At 36.0% G+C, this 27,176-nt stretch overlaps 1 protein-coding gene across 1 annotated transcript in view; it reads left to right on the top strand.

Moving 5' to 3' along the window:
• The window catches only part of SECISBP2L (SECIS binding protein 2 like), a 53,139-nt gene that overhangs the window by 15,631 nt on the left and 10,332 nt on the right, over positions 1-27,176 (top strand). The window contains exons 5-17 of the mRNA XM_040226476.1: positions 1,383-1,615; positions 1,903-1,927; positions 2,279-2,394; positions 7,978-8,112; positions 9,507-9,587; positions 10,116-10,283; positions 10,554-10,695; positions 13,820-13,989; positions 14,741-14,873; positions 16,471-16,633; positions 18,781-19,001; positions 19,909-20,063; positions 23,864-24,083. Coding sequence (XP_040082410.1) covers positions 1,383-1,615; positions 1,903-1,927; positions 2,279-2,394; positions 7,978-8,112; positions 9,507-9,587; positions 10,116-10,283; positions 10,554-10,695; positions 13,820-13,989; positions 14,741-14,873; positions 16,471-16,633; positions 18,781-19,001; positions 19,909-20,063; positions 23,864-24,083 — 1,962 coding nt within the window. The remainder of the gene's footprint in view (positions 1-1,382; positions 1,616-1,902; positions 1,928-2,278; positions 2,395-7,977; positions 8,113-9,506; positions 9,588-10,115; positions 10,284-10,553; positions 10,696-13,819; positions 13,990-14,740; positions 14,874-16,470; positions 16,634-18,780; positions 19,002-19,908; positions 20,064-23,863; positions 24,084-27,176) is intronic.

Here is a 27,176-nt window from a genome sequence, read left to right as displayed (position 1 = left end):
CACAGAAAAAAACACTGAAAACTTCTCAATGCCCAGTAACAGGCAACAAGTCAAAAGAGGTGCCCAGGACATCCACTCAGTGGACTAATATGGAACCTTGATATATTATAATTAACAACATATGTATAATTAAACAGAACAACTAAAAATTACATTGATTCTGTATAAAAGTTATATATAGAAAAATTGTGATTGTGAGAAAAGGGTTGTGGGGAAAAATTATGTAGTAAAAGGAATTTTAGTGGTGTGCTGGGTTGGGAGGAGTTGGTAAGAGGTCTTGTTTTAAAATGTCTTGTAATGACAATTTGTGAAATACAACAATGAGAAACAGGCAACTTAGTAGAAAAATAGAAATCAAACAATCCAAAAGTAAAACTAACAAGTATTTCACAGAGGGGAAAACATGCATGGCTGTTCCCAACCTCATTATTAAGCAGGAAAATGCAAATTAAAATCTGCAATGAGCCATCTTTTTATACCCAGCAATTGGGAGAAATTACAGCTTAGAGGACAGTGTCTAGTATCTGGTGAATATGTGCACCATAGGGCTATTTATATCCTACTCTTAGAGTGCAAACTGTTTTAACCACCTTTGAAAATGATTCAACATTAGTAAGTAAAGTTGAACATTACATGTAACCCCTAAGCCTATTGATATTTACCTTAGAGAAACCTTCATGTGCACACATACATACTCTTACATCTATATAAGAATGTTTACAGAAGTACTGTTGTTGAGAGCAAAACCCCAGAACAACCCAAGTGTCCCATCAGTGGTACAAAGGACAAAGGCACTCTGGTATATTCATACACAGGCATTCTAGATTTCAGTGACCTTAATGAATTATAGCCACATGTATCAGAATCTCAAAACCAATCAACATTTGAGGGAGAGAGCAGCGGCAGGGGGAAGCAAGTCACAGAATAATGTAGATGTGTGATTCCATTTTTATAAAGGTAGAATTGCAAAAGTACATAATTTATATTTTGGAAATTACAGAAGTCCACAGTAAATCTACTTTAAAAAGTGAGGGAGTGATAAACACAATTCCGAATAGCCTCTGAGGGAGGAAGAGAATAAAGTGGTGGAGGAAGCATGCAGTGGACTTCAAAGGATTGGTGATGTTTAAATGGATGATAGTGGTTTGTTTTAATTATATAATATTAAATACACAAATAGTTACGCAGATACTCTCCATAATAAATACGTTATAAAGCAACTTGTCAGGAACATCTTTTGCTGATCTTTTCAAAAAATTTCCACCTGTTTTCTTTGTTTACAAAGTTAGACATTGTTCTTTTCTTACAATTTTAATGATAATTTAAAAGAATTGGTCGGCTTGTTCCTCAAGAGGAGTTGTCACACTTTGCTTGCCTTACAGATTTCCCATCAGACATCGCAAACAAATCTCTCTCCGAGAGCTCGGCCGCAATGCTCTGGAAGGCCAAAGGCAGGAGGAGAAGAGCCTCCCACCCGACTGCCGAGTCCTCTAGTGAGCAGGGAGCTAGTGAGGCGGACATCGACAGCGACAGTGGCTACTGCAGCCCCAAACACAGCAACAACCCGCAGCCTGCTGCAGGGGGGTTGAGAAATCCCGATTCTGGCTCCATCAGTGTATGTGACCTTACTTGATCTCTCATCTGTCATCCGTGTCACTGTTCTTTGTCTCTTTGCCTAAAGCTGAAGTATCTATTTTCATTAATAGTTCCTATAATATGATGGTTAAAACTGTTTTGTATGTTTTACTATTAATATGAAAATACTTATGGAGAAGTCTTTTTTCTAAGATTATAGTAAGCGTGCTTCACAGTAGATGGAATTGTGAAATGTTTTACAAAGTATATGGTGTTTACTCTTAAGCAGAAAATAATTGTCTTTTTTTTTGTTGTTTCTATTTTTAGCATGTGGACTCATCTATATGTGCAGGTACTTATTTTCTGCATAGTGTTTTTGCTCTATTTTCTTCTCTGTCCATGTCACAGTTTTGCTTTTAAGCATGAAGCTTGCTGATGCTGCAAAAAAAATTAGAAGTCTTCCAAAGAAATGCAAGTTAATTTGAAAGTATGGTTTTGTTGATGAAGTTGGGAAAATGTCAGCTGGAGGTATTCTCCAAGTTGACACTTAACATTACCAAGAACTGGAATGCCACTTAAAGTTTATGGAAATTTTCCAGTGTTACATTTAGAATGACTGAGTTTCAACACATGATGTTAGGGGGCACTTTAGGTTTTGGCATCTTTATAATTAAATTATATTTTAAAATCTCATTTATTATAGGTGGTGTAAATTGGTCTAATGTCACTTGCCAGGCAACTCAGAAAAAACCTTGGATGGAAAAAAATCAGACATTTTCTAGAGGTGGAAGGCAGACTGAACAAAGAAATAATTCACAGGTAATTTGGATTAGGTTGGAGAAATAGGTGTGAGATGAATTATTATAAATTGTGGCTTTGAAGAGCAGTGTCCTTAATTTTTGTCGATTCATGTTGTGTTTAACATGGTAATCTGTAACTTTGAAGTTGTTTAGCGAATAAAACTATTATTTAAATAATGAAACAAAATGGTAACATGTTGAATAGATGGGATATATATTGTATCATTTTCTACTTTTCTCTATTTAAGAAATATATTTGGATATTTTATAACTTAAAAAAGGAATACAGTCCTGCTTCATCTTCTGTGACTTTTCCCTATTTATATAAAAAAACATAAAGCATATTAATGCCTTAAATATTGTGTTTTTTTTGACCTTCAGGACTGCAGTCTTGTCCATGTCTTTACTTGACTATAAACACCACAAACCCTGCTTGGTGCTTGTTGCAGTACCACAGTGATGGCCACCTCGTGCTATAATGTGGCCAGACTGGGTAGCTTCCTGGGTTTGGGGAGCAAGATTTAGCTGAAGTACAGCAGAGCAAGTTATATACAGCCACAGGCTTCCAATAACTATCTTTCTGCATTGGTTGTCTGTGAAATCAGGGAGGCGTTGATTGGTCAGTATTTTTCCTTTTTTAATTTTTGGATAGCATTCCTGGATTTCTTAAATCTTGTTAATGGAAATTAAAGTTACCATATGAGTAGATCTAGATGAACTGAAATAGAAGTAAGTTAATAATGGATTGAATAAACCAAATACTTGCCTGTGCCTTTGCCTCCCTGAAATGAAGTTCCCTAGCATTAATTATGCTGTCCGGAAAACAAGTAGAATAGTGCCCTCTTCCCTACAGTTATTGCAAAAATGAGTCGTTGTTTGTGGCAGGCTTGTGAAGCAGTCTAGCTTTATTTGATCAAAAACAAAAGAGCTGAAACAAGAATTGTTTATATAGATTAGATAAACAAAATCTGTGGAATGTTTGGTCAAGTACTAAAATTTTATCTTGAAATTGCAACTGCTAGACCTGCCAAGCTTGCAGTCTCAGCATTGGTACTTTTGGTATCAGTAGTCCACTAGTCAGAGAAGGCGATGGCACCCCACTCCAGTACTCTTGCCTGGAAAATCCCATGGACGGAGGAGCCTGGTAGGCTGCAGTCCATGTGGTCACGAAGAGTCCGACACTGAGCAACTTCACTTTCACTTTCTTGCACTGGAGAAGGAAATGGCAACCCACTCCAGTGTTCTTGCCTGGAGAATCCCAGGGACGGGGGAGCCTGTTGGGCTGCCGTCTATGGGGTCACACAGAGTCGGACACAACTGAGGTGACTTAGCAGCAGCAGCAGCAGCAGTCCACTAGAGTAAATAATACTGATACAGAAAAATATTTCATCTGTGCCTCAAAGCTAATGAGAATGGTGAAAAAACACAAAACAGAAAATTATGGAAATGCATAAACATTTGTTTATTTTGTATCTCTTCATTCCAAAAGAACTGGAGCCAGATGTTGAACAATGTGTTTTCTACTTCTGAGACTTTGTTATACTTTTCTTAAGTGTGCAGTTGTTTGATTTTTTTGATAGGCAAAATCTTTTTTATTTAACGTCAAAAGAGTTTCCCTTTGCAATCTCTGATTGTTTTAAGGCTTAAAAAGCCTTGTAGAAATGTAGTATATATTCATTTGTATTTTCTGCTACTTTTTTACAGTGTAATGTTTTCAAAACTTTTTTTATCTAAGGTTTTCTTTTGAAGCATGGTACAACATAATGATGTCAATTTTCACAGTAGTTAACCAGTTGTCTTAATGTTTTAATATATTAAATTTTTTCTGATTTACTCTTTTAGTCACCTGCTAATCTCTTATGTTTTAGGTTCTGTTTTTGAGCTTTTTTCCCATTTATTATTAGATTTATACACCTGTACCATGTGGTTTTAACTATTGAACAGTGACATGATTTTTTAATACTTTTACCAGTGTCTTAACATTTGAAACAGCAGGGTTTTTTTCTATACTCTGCTGTAGCCTTAATTGTAAATGATAGAGTCTAAAATTTAAGTTTTATTTTTTGAATAAAATAAAAATGGTTTTATTTTGTGAATAGGTTGAAAAAATATATGAAAAAGGTTATATAACAGACACTCTCATTTGCATCCTGTCTCCACATGTGTTCTCTTACCTGTACCTGTGTATTTGCCCAGAGTCTCTTCATGTCATTATAAGTAAATATATAAGTATGTATCTCATGTTTTAGTCATTCTGTTTTGTGCTCTGTTCACATAGAGATATTGCTTTATTTACTCAGAGGGTTTCTGCACTTTTTTTTTTTTTTACCAACTCCTAATGTTGTTGGGGCTTTCTTTGTAGCTCAATTGGGAAAGAATCTGCCTGCAATGCAGGCGACCCGGGGGGTTCGATTCCTGGGTTGGGAAGATCCCCTGGAGAAGGAAATGGCAACCCACTCCAGTATTCTTGCCTGGAAAATCCCATGGACAGAGGAGCCTGGCCGGCTACAGTCCATCGGTCACACAGTCGGACACGACTTAGCAACTAAACCACCACCACCACCTAATGTTGATGCATCCTTGTTATTTTCTGGAGTCCTGTTGATGGACACTTTAATTGTTTATAAACTGTTGCTATTGTAGACATGCTACAGTGTTATTTTGAAATCTGTGTGTAGAGCAGTAGAATATATTCCTGGATAAGTATTGCTGAGTGAAAAGGTAAAGTCACCTCTGTTATTTGGTAAATATCACCAGATTGCACCATTTTGCATTCTTAACAGTAATGTGGAGAGTGCTTATTTCCATAGAGCCTCAGAAACCATGTGTTTTCAAGATTTTGGATTGGTCCAGTTAGGAGACATAGTGTGTTCATGTAGTTGAGCATCTTTCCATATGTTTAAGGACCATTTGTACTTTTCTGTGAACTTATGTTCTTTGCCCATTTATTGTGTTTGACCTTTTTATCTGTTTTTGTACATTTTTAAATCATTTTGATCAGGCTCTTACCAAATTTAAAGAAATTTTAAGAGCCTTAAGTCTGTTATATGAGTCGCAAATATTTTACTAGATTTTCATTTTTATTTTTGACTTTGCTTAATAATTGCCATGCACAAGTTTGTTTTAAATACTGTTAAGTTGATTTTTTATAAAGAAATTTGTCTGATTTCCTCCAATGTGTTTATGCTCTTGTGTTTTTTTACATTTAAATCTTTATTCCATTTAGAGTTTGTTTTAGTGGATGTTGTAAGAAATGGGTCCTATTTTGTGTTTTTCATGTGGCTACCCAAATCTCCCACCACTGTGAATTGACAGGTCCAATCCATTACTTCATCTATTTAGGATAGCCACCTTTATCACCTATTAAATTTCCATATATTTTGAAGTCTTGTTTCTGGATTTTCTGTTTTGTTGTTTGGTTGTTAAATTAATCTATCAACTTTAGGAGAGTGGACATCCTTTATGATGTGGCATCTCTCTAGAAAAAAATACGGCATTCTCTTTTTGAGTCACCTTTTTGTGTTCTTTAGAAGTATTGTATAGTTTTCTGAAAACAAATTTGTACATATTCCTCATATGTTCTTAGTGTTTTTCTTTTTGTTACGTAAACTTATGAAAACTTAAACCTTTATATATTAATTTTATGCTAGTCATTTAAGAAACTTAATATGTGTTTGTTGTTTCTGCTTTGTTCTGTTCTGTATGCCCAGTCTCTGTTAACAAAACTCTTCAGAAGAACTTAAAAAAACAAAGGTTCATTTCAGGAGGTAATTGAAATACTTGCATATTTGATCCCCATGAACTTTGTTGGAACCATTCGTTGGGGATTTTAATTTAATCCTCAAACTTTGTCTCCAAGAATTAAGTTGCATTTATTTTTTAAAAGAATTGTTTTTGTGTTTATAACAACATTATATATTAACTGTGGTTTACAGGAAGGCTAACATTTTGATGTAATGCTGTTTGGAAGGTAGATTTACATTTACTTTTTTGTGATAGTGATTGTACAAAGGAATGAAGATTTCTACTCAAGAATTATTCTCTTGCTTCCTGTTCATCCCTCTGTTGGGGCTTGATTGTTAGTACTCATTTCAGTGTGAATAATTTATGTGAATTAAGTCATTTCTTTGGTACCTGGACATTGTAAATTGTGTTTGTTTTGCCATCCTTGTGTGAGCTTCTTTTCATGAATCAATTTAAAAAATACTGTATTATGAAAATTTTTAAACAGACATTAAAGTTGAAATAATTTTATAGAGAACATTCATTGCTAGATACTATCAAAGATTTTTCTAAAATTATCTTCATCACATGGTATATTTTTCTATCCATCTCTCTATCCATGTTCATGAGTCTGTTTTAAGATGAAGTGAATATTTAAAACCAAGAATCTGCTGGGTCCCTGGAAAATTAATCTCATTTCTTAACAGGTGCTTATAGGTTATAGGAAGTAGCCCCGTTTTCACAATAGATCCTCTAAGGAAGAATTACATTTACTGTATGACTGTGCTCTAGCTTATATAGTTCTGCCATACAACCTACTTCCCAAGAGAGTGTAAAAGTTCTGTTTCTTATCTCCAAGTCTTTTTAGACCGGTTGATTAGCGTGAGAATTGCCAGGTGCTTCCAGGGCTTTGTGTGCATATTTTTGATTTCATGTCTAAAGCCTGTATACCAGCACCTGCAGTACAGGTCCACTTCAAGTTCTGTTTATTATGAGGATTCTTGAGTAATTGGTAAAGAAGACTGTACTTTCACATCTTCTCTAAAGTGTCCTGGTTAAAAAGGGCATTTCATTAAGTTGCATTGGGTACTTAAGAGAGGGAACTTAATTGTCTTAAGATAATACTTTTCTTATTTCTTAGGATTAAAAAATATGAAAGCTGCAGATATTAAAAGATGTAAAATAGTTTTTTATAAAAAGGTAATGCCTAGTTTCTCTCAATGGTAACATCATTCAAAACTATAGTGCAGTGTCACAACCCCGATATTGACATCAATGTAATCAGAATTCAAAGCAGATCCATTACTACCGGGATCCCTTATGTCGCTGTTTTATAGCCAGACTCCTTCCTTTCCTCACCAGCTTCTCCTTAAACTCTAGAATCCACTAATGTGAATCTACAAATCTGTTTGCCCATTTTATGATTGTGTCATTTCAAGAATGTTGTATAATATATATCAACTGATACAGTCTTTTTAGGATTCATTTTTTTCACTCGTGGTTTTCTGGAGATTCCTACAGATTGTTAGTTATATCAGTAGTTTGTTTTTATGATCGCCTACTGTTTTATAGGATGAATATACCACAATGAGTTTAGACTCTCATTGAAGGACATCTGGGGTGTTTCTTGTTTTTGGTATTACAAATAAAGCCAATATAGGTGTTCATGTATGGGTGGGTGTAACATGCACTAATTATCACATTTTTGTGTTTTCATTATATTTACCTCATTTGTCAAAGTTTTAACCTTTTATAATAAATTATGTACTTTATGAAAATTCATTAAGTTGTATACTTTTGGGTACATTTCTGTATGTTATACTTCAGTAAAACATTTTACTTAAAAATACGTTTTTCCCCTCCTTTGGGGTTTATTTAGGTTGGATTCAGATGCCGAGGACATAGTACTTCCTCAGAAAGAAGACAGAATTTGCAAAAGAGACAAGATAATAAGCAGTTAAACCCCAGTCAGTCTCACAGAGGCGACCCAAATTCTGAGTCTTTATATTTTGAGGTACTTATTTCAAACTATAAATTGTTATAGCAAGTGTTCCCATTAAGAAATTAATTTTTATTACATTATGATAAATACTTTTTTATGTCTTAACCCATCACTGCTGTTAGATTGTAAGTTACCTAGAAGTATAGACTCACGTTTTTTCTTGGTTATATATAGTTAGTCTAAACATTACCTTTATTAATGTTTATTTTAAAATTTTTGTCATGAATATTCATTTTGAAGTAGCATGCAGGGATAGAACTTAATTTTATATGACTTTCACTTAATATGAATCTTCTCCCCATCTTTTGTTAAGGCTTTCAAATTTGAAAATAGTTAAATCTGGTTAATTTGTGCTGCTAGTCAGGGGAATCTTGAGAAGGAAGATAAAAGGCTATTTTATTCTCTCTAATAGGCAGACAGTTTATATTCTAATGGCAGTGTTTTTATTACTTATTCATCTAACTGGCACTCATTGGTGGCCTGTTATGTATTTAGTAAGGTGCTCTGCATGATACATTAAAGTGAACAAACACACTACCCTTAGGGAGATTACTGTGTAAAGAGGAATGTAGGTATGTACACACCTGGTAATTCTTAGGTGTGGTTAGAGTTGAAAGAAATAGTAAGTTTTGGGTTTGAGGCAGGATAGGGTTAGCATTTGGAATAAGTTTTAAAGAATGAGTAGAGTTTGTGTCAAGATGGTGAACGACATCCCAGGTAACTCATTTGAATAATTCATTTTTGTTAACATAGTTTCTATAAGATGGCTTAATGGTTGCATTTTAAATATACTAGAAGCCAGAGGCTAGAGATGAATAATATGTTATGTAAGCTTGATAACTGCCCTAAAGGACTTGAGAATGCATCTGAATGGTACCTGTGGCAGATTTTTTATTTACCCTTAATCATGATTCATTCCATAGTTATATCTAAAGATATTAGATAATTTTGAGTGTAAAGGAGGATATTGGTTAAGAAATTACTCTGAATAGGGAATTTATTTTTATTTTTTAACTTTTAATCTTATTGCTAGGTATATGTAGCAGTGGGACAGGAATTATATTAATGAAATTCATATTAAGCCATTTCTTTAAAGTCCAAATTATGTGAAATGTGATAAAAATCCTTTTTGAATTTCTTTTTATTTACCTTGGGTAGAATTATTAATAAAAATGGAGTTGTAGATACAGAAATCCAAAGGATGGATGTGTGGATATGTCTTCATCCTTGAATAACTAAATTAGCTTTGTGTTAGCCTGTGAGAAATGAGACTTCCTTTTTAAGATAGTTCAATACTGAGCTAATTACTTCCCCATTTCTCATTACTCTCAAGCATTATAAAAGGTTGTTCTTAAGAATTTATTGCTTTGGACTATGTTTTTACTTAAAATATGGAACTATTTCAGGATGAAGATGGATTTCGAGAACAAAGTGAGAATGGAAATGCTAAAGATGAGAACATGCAACAGAAACTTTCTTCAAAAGTAGTAAGTGACTTTTAAAAATGATAAGTAAAATGTATGAATGTCTTTTGAGACATGATTATGTTGGAAAGAAATACTGCGGGGAAGTATAAAGACTTGGGCAGATGGTATTGAAGAAACACCGTATTTAGGACTGATTTAGTATTTTCCGCGTGGCCAGAACAGACACTGTCCTTTGAAATCCGTAGTTCCATATCAGAGAAGTTAATACCGTTTATTAAACGACATCATGCAACATACAGTCCATGCAAAAATTTCCCCAGTTGTTGTGAAACCTTACGTTGGAGAGCTTTTGTTTTTAGTACCGAACCCAGATGGTTATGTCACCTGCAGAATGCTGCTTTGTCACTATCATTTTCCAGTCTCCCAGTTTAGAGTGGTCCTACCACCTCACCCTGTTCTTTATGACACTGAATCTTTTCAACAGTCTAGCCCAGTTATACTGTAGGACTTCTCACATTCTAGATTGTCTTTCCTTATGATTAGATTTTTATGGAATCACTAAAAAATGTTTTTCTCTGGTTATCATAGTTGGATGATTTACCAGAAAACTCACCAATCAATATAGTTCAGACTCCAATTCCCATTACAACCTCAGTTCCTAAACGTGCAAAAAGTCAAAAGAAGAAAGCTTTAGCAGCAGCCCTTGCCACTGCTCAAGAATATTCAGAAATAAGTATGGAGCAAAAAAAACTACAGGTATGTATTCATTTTTATGAATAAATAGGTAGTTTATTTGGTAGGTTTGGGGGAGAGGGTGGACGGAAGAGTGACAAATACAGTTATCTTAAATTGCCACTTTTTTTCACCTTATCTCCTGGCTTGCAGGATCTTAGTTCCCTGACCAGGAATTGAACCCACACCCTCCACGTGAAAGCGTGGAGTCCAGACCACTGGACTGCCAGGGAATTCCCTTAAATTGTCACATTTTCATACTATAACAAAAATGTTTTCATGTTTATCTTGCAGGAAGCTTTATCAAAGGCAGCTGGAAAAAAGAATAAAACACCTGTGCAGCTAGATTTGGGGGATATGTTAGCAGCTCTGGAAAAGCAACAGCAAGCCATGAAAGCACGGCAGATTACTAATACCAGACCTCTGTCATATACAGGTAATATCATTCATCTGAGCAATATGTTATTTGACTTTGGTAATATATTTTGGATATTGTTAATCTGAATTATATATACCTAAAAAAAAATCCAAAGTCTTAATTACTCAGCAGCTCCTCTCCTGCCACACTGTTACCTACCTTTCATTCACCCTAACCCCCAGTCTATCTTTAAAGGAGCGATCTTCAAATATAAGTTCAAAACTCTCCAGTAACTCATCTCCAGTAACTTGGAGTGAAGCCAGAGTTCTAAGTCATATCTCAGCTGACCCTGTTACCTTTTGGCCTTCTACACCATTCTCCCTTGGCACACACTGCGTCAGCCACTTAGCCCCTTGCTGTTCCACAGACACTTCTAATGTGCTTTTAGCGCAGTTCTTTAGGCCTGCTCTGTCCTTTACCTGGACTTCTCTTCCCTCAGGCATAAGTATAGTGTGTTCCCTCGGGCCCTCTGGATCTCTGTTCAGATGTGTCAGTTGGTACATATCATTAACCAGCTTTGAAGGTAGCAGTAAGGACCACAAGTAATTTGGCTCTATAACTGTTAAGTTATCCAATTTAAAACCAAATGGGAAGCCTAGGAGTTTTGATCAAATCTTGTGTGTGTGTGAGAGAGAGAAAGAGAGTGGGAAGGAGGGAGAAAATGATCTTGCTTTCTTCTGAAACAGGTTTTTTTTAACAAACCTCATCAGAGTTAGGCTCAGCAGCTTTGAAGTGCTCCCTCATTTGTTTTCATAGTCTTTTTTTAGAGGATGAGGAGTAAAATAAAGGAAAGGGAAAGGCTCCAATAAAAAGCACTGATGTTGAGAGGCAGAATTGAATTTTCTGTTTCTTTTGTTCCTATGTAAAGGATCTACTGTTTTTAAACAAAAAGATAAGTAACAGTTTATAGCTTTAATTGTGTGTGCAAAACGTTTAAACCTATAGTTAATTACCCATCCAGTATGAACCTTAGCTTAGAGTAACCGTTAGTAAAAATTATATTGAGTACATCCTAGGCTTTAGAGTTACATGCCGTTGAGATGAGGAGAGTGGTAGTAACATCTTACTAAGAGTAAAGGAGCCTGGGAAACGGAACTGAGAGTTAGCAGTGTTTGGGGTCAGTGTGGTCTAGGGCTGCATGCGAGGGCTTTGGATTTGAACTATCTCCTGGATCCTGTTCTTCCATGTATTTCCTTGGCAAGTTATTTAATCTTCCTGTGCTTCGATTTCCTCATATTAAAACAGAGATAATACAGTACTTGCTTCAGGATTGTTTCGAGGGAGTTAATGGTATGATACATGTAAAGTGCTCAGTAACGTGTAACTAATTATTTAGGGGAAAAGACTATTAGTCTGTGATACTTCAGGTGGCACTTAACACATGTTAATATATACAAATGTAATTATCTACATGCAAAGCTTGGTGTCAGGAACTGTGGAATGATAGATATGATTAAGATATGTCTGTGGTCAAGAAGATTATAGTGTAGTCAGAGAGACATAAACACATAACTCATAAAAAACAGTGCTACAGGAGAGGTGCCAGAAAAGTTTAATGAACTTATAGATGAGTGGCTTATGTCAACAAGGCTATATGGGGAGGATGTTATAAATGACTTCAGATGTGATTTGAACTGGACTTTGAAGGGAGAGTAAAGTCTTGACAGATAGGAATGAAATTAACCTCTAACCTGTCACCATGTTTAAATTGGTAAGGGTTGATTACAAAGAAATCAGCTTTCTTGGGAAGTCCAAAAGAAGGATGGGACTATGGCAGAGATGTAAAGGATTTTAAGAAAGTTAATAGGATTTCTTAATTGATGGAATGTGGCAACAAGTCAGAGATTACTCCAGACTCTGACTTAGAGCATTGTGTTGGTGGTAAGGGATATGATGATTCCAAATAGACTAAGGATCATGGAAGAAGAATTTTCTTGGGAAGAACACACTCTGGCCCTGTTGTATTTGGAATGTTAGTTAGGGAGATCTTGGTGGTTCCTATTTAACATAGTTAGGTGTATGCAGTTCAGGTTAGAAGTCAATAAATTTCAAATAGGGATGATTGTTGTTATTGGAAATATATAAGATTGTCAGGGGAGAGAAAAATTAGGATAAAAGATGTAGGACGCTCAGACTTAAAACACAGAAGAAAAAAGAACCAGAAAAACAGGTTGAGAAAAAGTAAGAAAAATAGAATGGATTGTAACAGAAGATGAGGATAGAATTTTCAGAAAGAGGAAGGATATGGTCTTTGGTAACAAATGCTAAAAAGAAAAAAACTAGTAGAGCAAAGACTCAAATTTGGTGATTGTAAAATTATATGTGATCTTGGCAATAGCAGTTTCAAGAAAGTGGGTAAGATTATAATGATTTGAAAAGTAATGGGAAAGCTGACTATTTGGAAGTTACAGAAAGAGAGGGAGTGATGTTGCCTTAGAAGCCAGTCAGGGGAGAGGTTTTGTTGGTTTGCCTGCCTTTTTTCATCCTTTCATGTAGAGGAGATTTTGACTTCTTTTGGGGAGTTAGGGAAGAACTTGAAAGATTAAAGGGGAAAGGGATAGAGCAAAATCCTTGAATTAATCCTGAGATGGGATTACTAGCTGAGGTGGTTGGGAGCCTTGGGTGGGAGTAAGGATGCCTGCTTATATTGAAAAAGCTTATATTGGAAAGCATCTGCTCAGGGAAGTAACAGGAAAGCTTTTCTGCTAGAGTGAGAGGATTGAGATGATTAATAGAGGCAAGGTTTACTGAAGGATGGGTGGTATGCACTGGAGAATGAGGGTAAGAATCAGGCATAAACAAATTGCTTGAATAGTACTGAAGAATACAGCTGAGAGGGAAAATCATCATTTTTTACCGACAGGCTGAAATGAGGAGTGACAGAGTACTTTCCTTATATAAGAGTCATTCTTAGATTCATTAGCAATAAGAAGAGGTACAGAGTTTTGAAATTTCAGAGGTAGAATGGTTCTTTGGAGCTGTATCTGAGGGACATTGCACGGCCATATACTGCTTCTGCTATTATGATGTCAGTTTTCAACAAGAAGAGGATGTTCTTGCTCTTAGACATTTATCATTAGAAATTTTGAAAGTATGTGGAGTTGGCCATAAGAGTAAAACTAATGTTCTTGTTTGCTTTTAGTGGTCACTGCAGCTTCTTTTCACACTAAAGACGCTACTAACAGAAAACCTTTAACCAAAAGTCAGCCCTGTTTGACATCCTTTAATTCTTTGGACATTACTTCCTCTAAAGCAAAAAAAGGAAAAGAAAAGGAAATTGCAAAACTGAAACGGCCCACAGCACTTAAAAAGGTAAATCAAAACCTGGGGATGTTTATTTTACAGGATAAATAAGGGTTTAAATCTGTTTTGCAAATGTAGTTGTGGCTTTTTAGCCAACAAATTGTTGTGGAAAGTTTGTTAAGCATGCGTCTTCATGATGACTAGTTAGTTAATTTGAGGTTAGGGTCTCAGCATCGTGACTATTTTTCTGTGTTGACCAAGGCCCTGGAGAATGAGTTCTTTCTGTAAGGTTAAAACAGAAAAAGTTAAACACTTAGGTATCCAAAAACTTTGGACCCTAGGAATCAGAAGCCTGAGATTCTAGTACCAACTTAGTACTTAGTGTTTTGTTTTAGCAAACCTTTTTTACCTTCATCTTCTTTGTCTTTAAGTTGGGGATAATATCTGGTCTCTTTAACTCAGTTTTGTTATTAGGAGGAGCAGGATGAGATAATATATAACCAAATAAATCTAATGTAACTCTGTAGTCTGGTTTCCACACTTTTTATTTTACCCATTTTGGGGAAAGCCTTAGTTTGTCAACTCGGATTTAAAGAATGAAGCAGATCTGGTTTAATAGCTGTAGTATTATGTTGCCTCCCTTTATTCTGGATATAGTACTTCCTTCAGCTTCACTGCCTAAAATTACATTTATCTTTTTGCCAGTTGCCACGTAGCCAGACAAAATCCTCATGTCCACTTTTTAAGTGTATCATAGTGAACATTTTAATCATTCAGTACATACTTAAAGAGTAATTTAAGACTGGTAATGACTTTTTAGGTTATTTTGAAAGAAAGAGAGGAAAAGAAGGGCCGTTTAACTGTGGAACACAATCTTTTGGGATCTGAGGAGCCAGTAGAAATGCACTTAGATTTTATTGATGATTTGCCACAAGAGATTGTTTCCCAGGAAGGTAAGATCACTCCTTTTCCCTTTCTTCTCATAAAATGGTCCAGAGTTTTTTAATTGGTAGGAAACAGCACGTCACTAGTTACTCTCCTAAATATGCTCCATGTTTTATCTAAGTTTTTTTTATGTTTGAGATTTTATTTGGAAGATGCTTCTGTAAGGAGATATTTAAAGGAGGGGCAGTGTTAATAGTAGGTCTGTGGCAGTTTTGAAGCTTAAATCTGAATTTATTGTGTACTCTCATAATTATGATCTCATTAATATCCCCTCTGTAACTGTCACGGTTCCTTTTATTTTGTCTTCTTTTATATCCAGAACACAGTTGGCTATCTTTTCTTTGCAGGACTGCAGTTGACCCTTGAACAATGCAGGTTTGAACCGCACAGGTCCACTTGTATACTGATATTTTTCAATTAATTTTGTTGAATTAAAACATACGCCACAAAGAGAGAGAATTGTAAAGCTTCTTGCAGTGCAGAGTCTAGTTGGTTGATAGGATTCAGTCCCATACAGTGGGTATCCAGCACGTGATTCCAAATGGGACCTCAGGAAAACTGCAGATACCTTCAAAAATTTATACTACTGTGAAAGAAAGATTTTGAGAGAGACCTGACTAGGTCCCTTTTTCTACTGCTATTTATTCTTCAAATTTCAACAAAATATTTAAATCCAGTTTACACGTAGATGTAGTAGCAATGTTCCATTGGGTTTAGAAAAATAAATTTACTTCTAAGAATTGTTCCAATATATTTGGTTAGAGGTCCTGTTCACTCTCAATTAAACATCTTTCCCTTTGTATTTAGGTGTTATCTAATTATCTATTCATTCAACAAGTGTTTTTGAATACTTACTGTGTGTACTTTAATAACTGGAGTAGGGGTGGGAAGCTCAGGAAATGTAATAAAGCTATGTAGTGGGCCGTCCCTGTTAGAATAAATTTACAATCTAGCAGAGAGATAAAGTATATATGTAATTTTGCAAATTAATGGACTGGACAAATACTAACTCATTTCCTGAGTTCATTTGTTTGAGAAGGAAGCAGTAACTGAAGGAAGCAGTTGAGTCAAAAGATGACAAACGTGGCTACCTGAGCACAGGAGCAAAGACCAGGTGAAAGAGAAGCTTGGGTGGTGCTTGGAGAGTCAGGAGTGGTGTGGAGGGAATGAGAGAGGTAGAATCATCATTGCTAGCAGCAATGGGAATTTTAAGGCAGTTTTTAAAAATTATTTCTAAGAAGGAGGTGGAAAATAGAAAATTTGATCTGGAAAGAGGTGCAGAAGCAAATATGTCTTTTTGTTCTTCAATTTAGATCCTCTAAGGGTACGTGTTTTAGGTTACTTTGCTTTCTCTCATCTTTTCTATGAAGACTTACAGGCTGTACTTGATTTTTTTTCAGAGTATATTTTAAGACCTAATAGGAAGATTTGATATTTATAGTATATGAGAAATGTTTGTGATAGGAACAATGCTCAACTTGGTAGCTTCTGGAGAATCTGAAAGTGACACAAAAGATACTTCCATTCTAAGTTGTTTTGATTGGTGTAGGGCTTTTCAGCATTTGAAATTCCTAAATTCTTTCTCCTCACCCCACTTCTCCACAGATACTGGACTGAGCATGCCCAGTGATACATCCCTGTCACCAGCAAGTCAGAACTCTCCATACTGTATGACACCTGTGTCCCAAGGCTCTCCAGCTAGTTCTGGGATAGGCAGTCCAATGGCATCTTCAACAATAACCAAAATCCACAGCAAAAGATTTAGAGAGTAAGTTTTAGTCTCTATTGAGGTTGAAAGTTTAAATATCTTGACTGTAGTCCTGAATTTAATATTGTTGTTATTTCTTGGTGGGTTGAACCAACAATACCAGAGATATTTCTTTCAGATTTAGTTTAACAGCTGGTTTTATTATATGGAAAACATTTTATCTGTGTTCATGTAAAAGTGAATTGACAATAAATATTCTTTTTATAGCAGCTAGTGTTCATCCCTAGGAAATTTGGCCTCTTAGAGCTTATCTGTAAAATGCCATACCATGACATTTTCCCTCTCCAGAGCTTTTGCTTTTCGGTTTATATCGTCCTTTAAAAAAACTCTCTAATCAATGACAATTCTAAGACCCTACTATATGAAGTCAACCTATTACCTAAAGCGATTTGTTTTTAAGTGTATATTTCTAAGTTTTAAAATGCCCATCTGTGAATAATCTTGAACTGACAGTCATTGCTCTGAAGGATTTGGGAATATGAACATTTATGTGGATGAATTAATTTTACCTTTATTCTTTCTTGCTTACGAAAGAATCCCAGAGTAAGAGTAATGTGAATTCAAACCACAATGTTATTCTGTTCCTTTTTTTTATATTACTGTTTTGAGCAAATACCACCTGGATTTGAAAAGTTAATTAGTTAAGTGTCAAATAACAGATAAATACTTGGAGAAGAAAGTTTTGCTCATGTATGAAATAAACAGCTTGGAAGAAAAGCAGAATAAAGAAAGTTGCATTTTTGGCATTTTATTCTTTAATTGCATTCTTTAATTTTGTGTACTTTATTAGTCTTGTGTACAATCTGTCTGGTTGTATCTTCTGTTCTGAAGTAATGTCATACTTGTATGTATTTAAACATTTTTCACATAAACATTAGAAAAACCTCCAACATTAGTTTTTTCACTAGAGAAAGGCAAGCCTGGATTTTCTTACCATATAATGTTATTTACAAGTGGCAGTTTGCTGGCCTGGCATTCTTAGATTAGAAATTACCCCAGTTCTCTTTGTTAAATACCTGTTTATGATAGAGATTATGGATGAGAACTAGCAAAGTAGAATATATAAGTAGTTTACTTTGATGGGGTCGCAAAGAGTTGGACTTGACTGGGCGACTGAACTGAACTGAACTTACTGTAACTTAAATGACTTCCTTACCCTTGAAATTAAGTACTGTAGTGGCTTCGCACTTCACTTCCTGTTTTCTGAGCTGTTCAGTTCAGTTCAGTCGCTCAGTCGTGTCTGACTCTTTGCGACCCCGTGAATCACAGCGCGCCAGGCCTCCCTGTCCATCACCAACTCCTGGAATTCACTCAGACTCACGTCCATCGAGTTGGTGATGCCATCCAGCCATCTCATCCTCTGTCGTCCCCTTTTCCTCCTGCCCCCAATCCCTCCCAGCATCAGAGTCTTTTCCAATGAGTCAACTCTTCGCATGAGGTGGCCAAAGTACTGGAGTTTCAGCTTCAGCATCATTCCTTCCAAGAAACACCCACGGCTGATCTCCTTTAGAATGGACTGGTTGGATCTGAGCTGTGGCCATATGTTATCTCACAAAAGAGCCCCATTCAGTTGCTTTGCCCAGTATAAGGGCATGTGACTTTTACCTCGAAGATCTCTTTGGTTTTGACTTCAATTTAATTGCTGGATTCATCTTCTCTAGTCATAGAGTTTCAGGGTTAGAGGGACCATTGAAGCTGTAATCCCTGTTTTTATGGTTCAGGAAGCCAGTGCCTGGAGACTGTGATATATCCAAGCGTGGATGATTAACTGTTGGTATTAGGCATTTGGTTAGCTTTTATGAAATCAATCTGTTTCTTACTAGAGGCATCCTTAGTATTCATTGGAATAAAATAACTTTATGCATTATCTCCTTACCAGAAAATGCCTGTTTTTATCTAATAGAAGGCTAATATTTGACTCATACCCTTAGGAATTTAGTCTATTTAGTACTATCTAAACACCGATAGTACTTCCCCGAGGTACGTAAAAGCCGGTCTGTTCTAATTCAGAAGAATTCTGTTATTTTTCTCATTGACTGAAGTATTTAGAAGATTAAGACTTGGTTTTTTTAAAAATGAAAACCTGTTGCTGGATGTATTTTTTTCTAAGTGATTTTATAATTACCTATTTTTTATTTCCTTTACAGGTATTGTAATCAGGTTCTTTGTAAAGAGATTGATGAATGTGTGACTCTTCTTCTTCAAGAGCTTGTCAGCTTCCAGGAACGCATCTATCAAAAGGATCCTGTGAGAGCAAAAGCAAGGAGACGGCTGGTTATGGGTCTTAGAGAAGTTACGAAACATATGAAGTTAAATAAGATCAAGTGTGTTATAATTTCTCCAAATTGTGAAAAGATCCAATCCAAAGGTATGAGCATTTTACTTTTGAAGTCACTGTGGAATATGCAGTGACTTTTAAGTTTAGGTATAAAACATAATATTGAACATGAGGAAAGACAATGAAGTATTTCACTTATTTCATTTTAATAAAATTGAGAACAGATTGTAAAGAAAATCCCCATTTATGAACCCTGGTGAAGGATTTAGGTTGGCCAACCAAGTGTCCCCTTTGTTGTAAAAATTTTTTCAGTAGAATTTATTTACAGAGGTAAAGAAATGCACTTCTACAAGTTTAGTACTTAAAAAATTTTTACATTACCCTTGATAGCTCTTTTCTCTTAAAAAGTATTAGGAAAAAGATAAAAGTGTCTGCTTCTGTTTATGGTGTAGATTTGTCTCAGAAATCAGCAGTAACAGAGGTCTTTGGGTGAGCCGGCACACAAATACTTTGTACCATGTCATGCACCCTTCTGTCCCTTTTTCGTGGAAGAGCCACTTCCATGAAAATGATGATTGGAGTAGACAGATGCATCAATAGCAGTAACAGGCATATTCTGCACAGGAGAGACATACTAGTAAAAACAGTCATTTATAAACAGTCTTCCTGCATGTGATGGGCTGAGATTAGATAAAAGGCATTAGCTACTATTAACAATTTTAATTAATTAAAAAAATGAAAAGTATTTATTTTATTGAAATTTGATTCCTGTTGTGCTAATCCCTGTGGAGAAACAAAAATACTGGCATTATAGGAATATGGTATTTAATTGGGGAGAAAGAAAATATGTATAACCATAGATAGGAAAATGTGTGGAATAGCCTAAGTGAGCACAAGCATTCATAGAATCCTTTGCTGCTGTGTCTTTTGCTTTAGCTCTAGGGTGCTGAAATAGCTTCATTTAGGAACTAACTAAAATAAAACCTCTATGCCTCAGGTGGCCTGGATGAGGCTCTCTATAATGTTATAGCCATGGCACGGGAACAAGAAATTCCATTTGTGTTTGCCCTTGGAAGAAAAGCTCTAGGTCGCTGTGTGAACAAGCTGGTTCCTGTCAGTGTAGTGGGAATCTTCAACTACTTTGGCGCTGAGGTAAGACTTAGAAGACACAGTCCCTCAGTGGCCTCTGCCACCACCCCCATAGTACATTTTCTTTGGATACATGCCAGTGTTGTGTTTGAGAATTTGCAGAAGTGATATGGTGACTCTCCAGGAATGAGTGGAAAATTCTTGAGTATTACATTTCCTTTTTCAGTGTTGAAAACATTTATATAAGTTAATCCTATAGCATTTTGAAAAGATTTTGGCTCATATTGCTACCTCAGCGGGTTTTTTTTTTTTCTGGGTTCAGATATGTAGTACTTGATAATATACATAATTGCTGGGTAAAGATGTCCAGTATTGTGTAATATAAAATAATTTTCTTCAGTTTATATGTTGGGTTTATTGTATGCTATTAGGAGTCAAGCGAGAAAAGAACCCTTTATTTGGAGAGGATTTTCCTTTAGAAAACCAAATTCCTCAACCTGTTGAGAGAACAGTTCTTCACCTATGATAGTTGTCTTCCTCTCCTAGTCTGCTAACACAGACTTTGCCCATAGGAGCTGCTAAATGATAATGTTACTTATTTAGACTAATGCTTGTTAACTGATAACATAGGATTGGTAATTTTTTTGTTTTAATATGTGGGGTTCTTTTTAGCGTATCATTTGACTTTTTGTGATTTTTTTACATTGACATGTTTTCAGTTACATTTGTTTTAAATTGTACACAATCTGGTGCATAAAATAAGACTTTTTATGAAGTTGAAGCTAAAGTATTTTGTGCCACCGCTGATAAACAGTTTTCCCTCCTCTCAGCCCTACTATTTGTGTATATTTAAGTGTCTGTTTCCTGTCCAGTCCCTATATTTGTATAATCCCATCCCCCTATTTATTCAGTTTCTCTCCCACTTCCCATTAACTTTTCTGTGTCCCCACCTACTCTCTACAGTCATGTAATTAATATTAGTGCTTGCCACAGGAGCCCATGCTTTTCTCAGTTATAGATATCACACTGCCTTGCTGTAGTTCGTGTGTTTCTTCATGTAGCTGAATTCCTTGCGGACAGGCCCCTTGTCTTTGTGTCTGACAACCTTTTACATTACTTGGGAATGAACAGGTGATAAACGTTTAATGAATTGTGTGGTGTATGTATATCTGCCTGCTATGTTAAACTATATCCGAGGATTTGGATGGTAAATAGCTCCATGGCAGAGACATACAGGCTTCCCAGGTGGCTCAATGGTACCGAAGAATCAGTCTGCAGTGCTGGAGGCGCAGGTTCAATCCCTGGGTCACGAGGATTCCCTGGAGAAGGAAATGGCAACCCTCCCCAGTCTTCTTGCCCGGGAAATCCCATGGACAGAGAAGCCCAGCAGGCTACAGACCATAAGGTCGCAAAAGAGGCAGACACAACCTAGTGACTAAATAACAACAAATAACACGTACTAAAAATGTAGTCCTTTTTTGTTCACTGTTCAAGTTTGTGGAATAGGATCGAGATCAGGAAAAGCAGACATGTTTGTTTTTACCTGTATTGACTTCTTACTGAATTGGATGTATTAAGTTATTTGAATGCTTTTATATTATAAAATGTTTGCCAGTTTTATTTGTACATTGCTTTACTTGCCTTTTCCATTGTGAGGTAGGTGAGTTACTGTTTACCAAACACTTTCAAAGAATGGAGGTCAAGGAAATACTGACACATGGTCAAGTGTGTCTACTCACAGTAAATATGGTAGCCCATATTAGTTAAATTTACCATCTAGTAAGACTAACCTTTGAATTATGCTTTTGGTCCTTAACACTGATACTAGAGACTTTTATTCCCTAACAGCTTCTCTCTTCAATTGTGTTTTCTATCATTTTACTTCCAACAGTTTCTGTGTTTTATTGTACTATAAAACCAATGTAAATCTCAAAGTTACGTATCCATATGCCTGTTTTCTTTGCTGGCTTCACTTAAGTGCATTATTTGTTGAATATTGCAAAGAAATATTTATGACATGTTACGTTTTTTAATGAAATCCATCCTCCTTCCTTTTAAAAATTAAGTAAATCCTGAATATATTTCTGATATTACTGTCACCCACCTCTCTTCAAAAATCAAAACAATTAGCAACAGTGTTTATTGTACCTGCTGTTATAAAGAATTTAAGCTGCAGCTGGGTAAAGCATGCTACTTATGTTTTTTCTTCTCAAGTTTAATTTATAGAGACATGTTTTTCCATAACACTATGGCACTTTTTTTTTTTTTTACCATGCTTTCGTGTTATGGTTTATACTTAAATGACAGTGCTTTATTTAGAAAAAAAACAGTTGTGCTGTACTTTTCCCCCATTTTCTAAAAACATAATTTTATGTACATAATTAAAGCATATTCTTACAAGTAGCCAGATTGTATCTACCATCTGAAATTTTTACTTAATGTGTTGGTATATATATTGCATTATGATACTAAATCAGGACATTAAAGAGGAGTAGAATGTTGTTAAATTGTGATGTATGAACCACTAAAAGGATCTTCCTATAGCTTAGATGGTAAAGAATCTGCCTCCAATGCAGGATACTGGGTTCGATCATGGAGTCAGGAAGATCCCCTGGAGGAGGGCATGGCAACCCACTCCAGTATTCTTGCCTGGAGAATCCCATGGACAGAGGAGCCTGGTGGGCTACAGTCTATCGGGTCACAAAGAGTCAGATACGACTAAGTGACTAACACACACACACACAAGAACCACTAAGTTGTTTTTTGATTATCTTTTTGTGACTGTGGAAACTTCAGTTTGCTTTAGATATTGTTATACCTCCTAGTTACTGAAGTACAATTGTAATGCAATGTGAATTTTGCCATTTTACTAACACATGTGTGCCCCATTACTTACCATTTCACTGGGATTGATAATTCTATTTATGTTCATTCTGTTTTGCTGATGGAAGAACATCTGGTTAACTCTATATTGTATTTCTAGGTTCTTTATTCAATTTTTATAATTTGCCTTTCATTGTTTTCAAGGCCCAGCTAGCCAAACACTAGCTAGCCAATCACTTGACTTCTGTTTGGTCTTTTTTAAAGCATTCTTTCAACAAACAAACATTATAGGGAGCTTTTAATTCCTATGGAGGCTGCCATCTCCTTCTGCATCCTTGGACATCACCCTGCATACACCCATTCTCTTATATTCAAACCCATATACGATTCTTCGCTGCTTCCCAAACAAGCCTTGAACTTTATTAAATCTGTGCCTTTGTTTATGGTTTTGCATGCTTGGCTAAAAATGCACTGTCTCCACCCCTCAAAGCTATGCCAGATTTTCAAGGCATATATCAGGTGTTACATTGCTTTATGAACTCTTCACTGATACCCAGCAGTTAGATGTTTCCTCCAAAAGCTAAACACTTTGTACATCTCTAGCTATTTAAGGTATTGTGCCTTGAATCGTTACTGTCTCCTGTCCTCTCCTTTCAGCCATATAGAAGGTTCCTTGAGAGCAGAGTGGTGGTTCCAGTAGTCTCTGTACCCACTGTAGTGCTGCATGCTATAGGGTGCAGCTGTTGAGTTAATAAACTCTGTTGAGTTAATAAACTCTGTAAGAACTTTAATATAGTGCATAATTTAGTGGCTAGTACTGAATCAAGAATTTGCTTCAGACTTATGAGAATCAATAAGTTACAGAGGAAAAAGAAAACAAGTTACAATGTTTTATAGAGTTCTGTGGTTTGCATACCTTTGGATTTTGTGCTGGTGGAAAGTGTATCCGGCCCTAAAACAGTAGAGATATTTATTGCTAATGATAGTAATAAAGAGTATAACACAAAACGGACTAGGCAATATCTCTTCTTTTTTTTTAGAGCCTGTTTAATAAGTTAGTAGAACTCACTGAGGAAGCCAGGAAAGCATATAAAGATATGGTTGCCGCAATGGAACAGGAGCAAGCCGAGGAAGCCTTAAAGAATGTGAAGAAGGTGCCGCACCACATGGGGCATTCTCGGAATCCCTCTGCAGCAAGTGCCATTTCTTTCTGTAGTGTTATTTCCGAACCCATCTCTGAAGTAAATGAAAAGGAATATGGTAAGTTGTTACATACCATTTTAAATGACTGAAATTTTGAAATAACTTAATGATTAAAGTCATTTTTAAAATGACTTTCCATGACTACCTTATGTTTCAATTTTCTTGATTATGCAAATTTTGCTCACATATTTGGTTTAAAAATTGCATTAAACACGTCCATTAAAAGTTAAGAAAATATTTGGGGCTGAGAGTTTCTGTTAGACCCTGAAATTAGTTACATTTCCAAAATCTTAAAAAGAAAAAAAATCCCAAAGGTATTTAAAAAAACCAAGTGTACCATTCTTCTGACCTGTAAGTAAATTCTAGGAAGTTTTATTCTAATACTTTATACTGTTTTTTAATTCATTGTCATTCATATAAAAATACTTATTGAGCACCTACTTTGTGCCACGTCCTCTCCGTATAGAGGAGAGATTAAGCCTAACATCATGTTTATTCTTGTGCAGTTTGCAATACAGTGTAGAGAAAGCTGTTATCCAGATAATTTGAGAATGTGACACGGGCTAGGAGGTGATTAAGCTCTCATCTGTTTATATAGGTAAAAATTAAAACTATTAAGGTTAGGGCATGTGAGACAGGTGAAAGCAAAGGGTGAAAGACAAAATTCTGTAGGTGAAAATCTGAAGAATTCTTACAGGAAGCCAAGAATAAGTGGTCAGAGGGTTTGTCTCAGAAGCAAAACATTAGCAAAGATCCTGATACTTTATACTTGACTATTAAAATTTTGTCTCTAATAAGTAAACAAAAGTCCTGAATACTATTCAGTCTAAACTTAGCAAACCTAGACATGTGACATTTGTCCTGAGTTAAATCTGATGGTAGTCAAAAAGAAATACAGACTAAATATAGCATTTATGTGTGAGATTTAAGGTAACAAATATTGACTGTAATCTGCATCTTAGTAGTTAGTTGCCTTGCCTTGTCTCTATAATACTTTGTACCAGAATACTTGCTCACTTTCTTGCTCTCGTTTCTGATTCACTTCCTCGGTTCTTTTTTAAAAATAGTTTAGCCACCTCCTTCGACATGATTTCTTCTTTTTCTCTTTCTTTTTCTTTTCAGTCTTACCTGAAAGTTTACTAAACAGCTTGTTGCCACCTAAAATTTAACTGGGTCGTTCACCTTTTGGAACACTTTGATGATGCCCCAGACCAGAGGCAATTAACAGGCTATTGTGTGCCTTTTAGAAACTCTTTTGGTCAGGTAAAGGTGATTCTGGCTTAGAGGCAAACATATTTCTTCGACTAAAATGATACTAGTTGAAAACAAGATAAAGGGCAAACTTTGTAAATGAGATCAGTTCTCTATATTGCAATGTGCCAGCTCTCAAAGATAAACTGTATAATAAATTCCTAAAGCTGTGGATTTAGGGAAATGACCATGATCTGGGCATATTTGGGCACATGATAAAAAGAACCTGTCAAAGACTTAGGAGATGTTTTCAAAAAGTACCAGATTTAAAGTGTTCAAAGATCGAAGCCTTGGTTTTTCCACACTCTGCCTGGGGCATTTAGGCATAGTTGACTAATTTCTGAGCATCAGATTTGTCTTCAGTAAAATGAAGAGGGCTCATCTAGGTCCTATAAGGTTTTATTCAAAACTAAAGTTCTCTAAACTAATGGTTGAATTCTAAGAAGAGTTTTGATTATACTGTGGAAGTGACACATTCGGGGGATTAGGTCTGATAGACTGAGTGCCTGAAGAACTATGGAGGAAGGTTCGTGACGTTGTATAGGAGGCAGTGATCAAGACCATCCCCAAGAAAAACAAATGCAGAATGGTTGTCTGAGGAGGCCTTACAAATAACTGAGAAAAGAAGCAAAGCTGAAGGCAAAGGAGAAAAGGAAAGATATACCCATCTGAATACAGAATTCCAAAGAAAAGCAAGGAGAGATAAGAAAGCCTTTTTCAGTGATCAGTGCAAAGAAATAGAGGAAAACAATAGAATGGGAAGGACTAGAGATCTCTTCAAGAAAGTTAGAGATACCAAGGGAACATTTCCTGCAAGGATAGGCACAGTAAATGACAGAAATGGTATGGACCTAACAGAAGCAGAATCTTCCTGACAGACGCAGAATATTAAGAAAAGATGGCAAGAATATACAGAACTATACAAAAAAGATCTTTATGACCCAGATAACCATGATGGTGTGATCACTCACTTAGAGCCAGATATCCTGGAATGCGAAGTCAAGTGGGCCTTAGGAAGCATCGCTACGAACAAAGCTAGTGGAGGTGATGGAATTCCTGCTGAGTTATTTCAGGTCCTAAACAATGATGCTGTTAAAGTGCTACACTCAATATGCCAGCAAATTTGGAAAACTCAGCAGTGGCCGCAGGACTGAAAAAGGTCAGTTTTCATTCCAATCCCAAAGAAAGGCAATGCCAAAGAATGTTCAAACTACCGCATAATTGCACTCATCTCACACACTTGCAAAGTAATGCTCAAAGTTCTGCAAACCAGGTTTCAACAGTACGTGAACCAGGAACTTCCCAGATTTTCAAGCTGGATTTAGAAAAGGCAGAGAAGCCAGAAATCAAATTGCCAACATCCCTTGGATCATAGAAAAAGTAAGAGAGTTCCAGAAAGACATCTACTTCTGCTTTATTGACTATGCCAAAGCTTTTGACTGTGTGGATCACAGCAAACTGGAAAATTCTTAAAGAGATGGGAATACCAGATCACCTGACTTGCCCCCTGAGAAATCGGTATACAGGTCAAGAAGCACCAGTTAGAACTGGACATGGAACAACAGACTGGTTCCAGATTGGGAAAGGAGAAAGTCAAGGCTGTATATTGTCACCTTGCTTATTTAACTTATATGCAGGGCACAGCATGCGAAATGCTGGACTGGATAAAGCACAACCTGGAATCAAGATTGCCAGGAGAAATATCAGTAACCGTACAAAGGCAGATGACACCATCCTTATGGCAGAAAGCAAAGAGGAACTAAGAAGCCTCTTGATGAAAGTGAAAGAGGAGAATGAAAAATCTGGCTTAAAACTCAGCATTCGAAAAACGGAGATCATAGCATCTGGTCCCATCATTTCATAGCATTTCATAGCAAATAAATAGGGAAACAATGGAAA

This window comes from Oryx dammah, unplaced genomic scaffold, assembly GCF_014754425.2.
Source record: "Oryx dammah isolate SB20612 unplaced genomic scaffold, SCBI_Odam_1.1 HiC_scaffold_26, whole genome shotgun sequence".
Lineage (NCBI taxonomy): Eukaryota > Metazoa > Chordata > Mammalia > Artiodactyla > Bovidae > Oryx > Oryx dammah.
The sequence above is the reverse complement of the archived record's forward strand: the minus strand, read 5'-3'. Positions and strand labels throughout refer to the sequence as shown.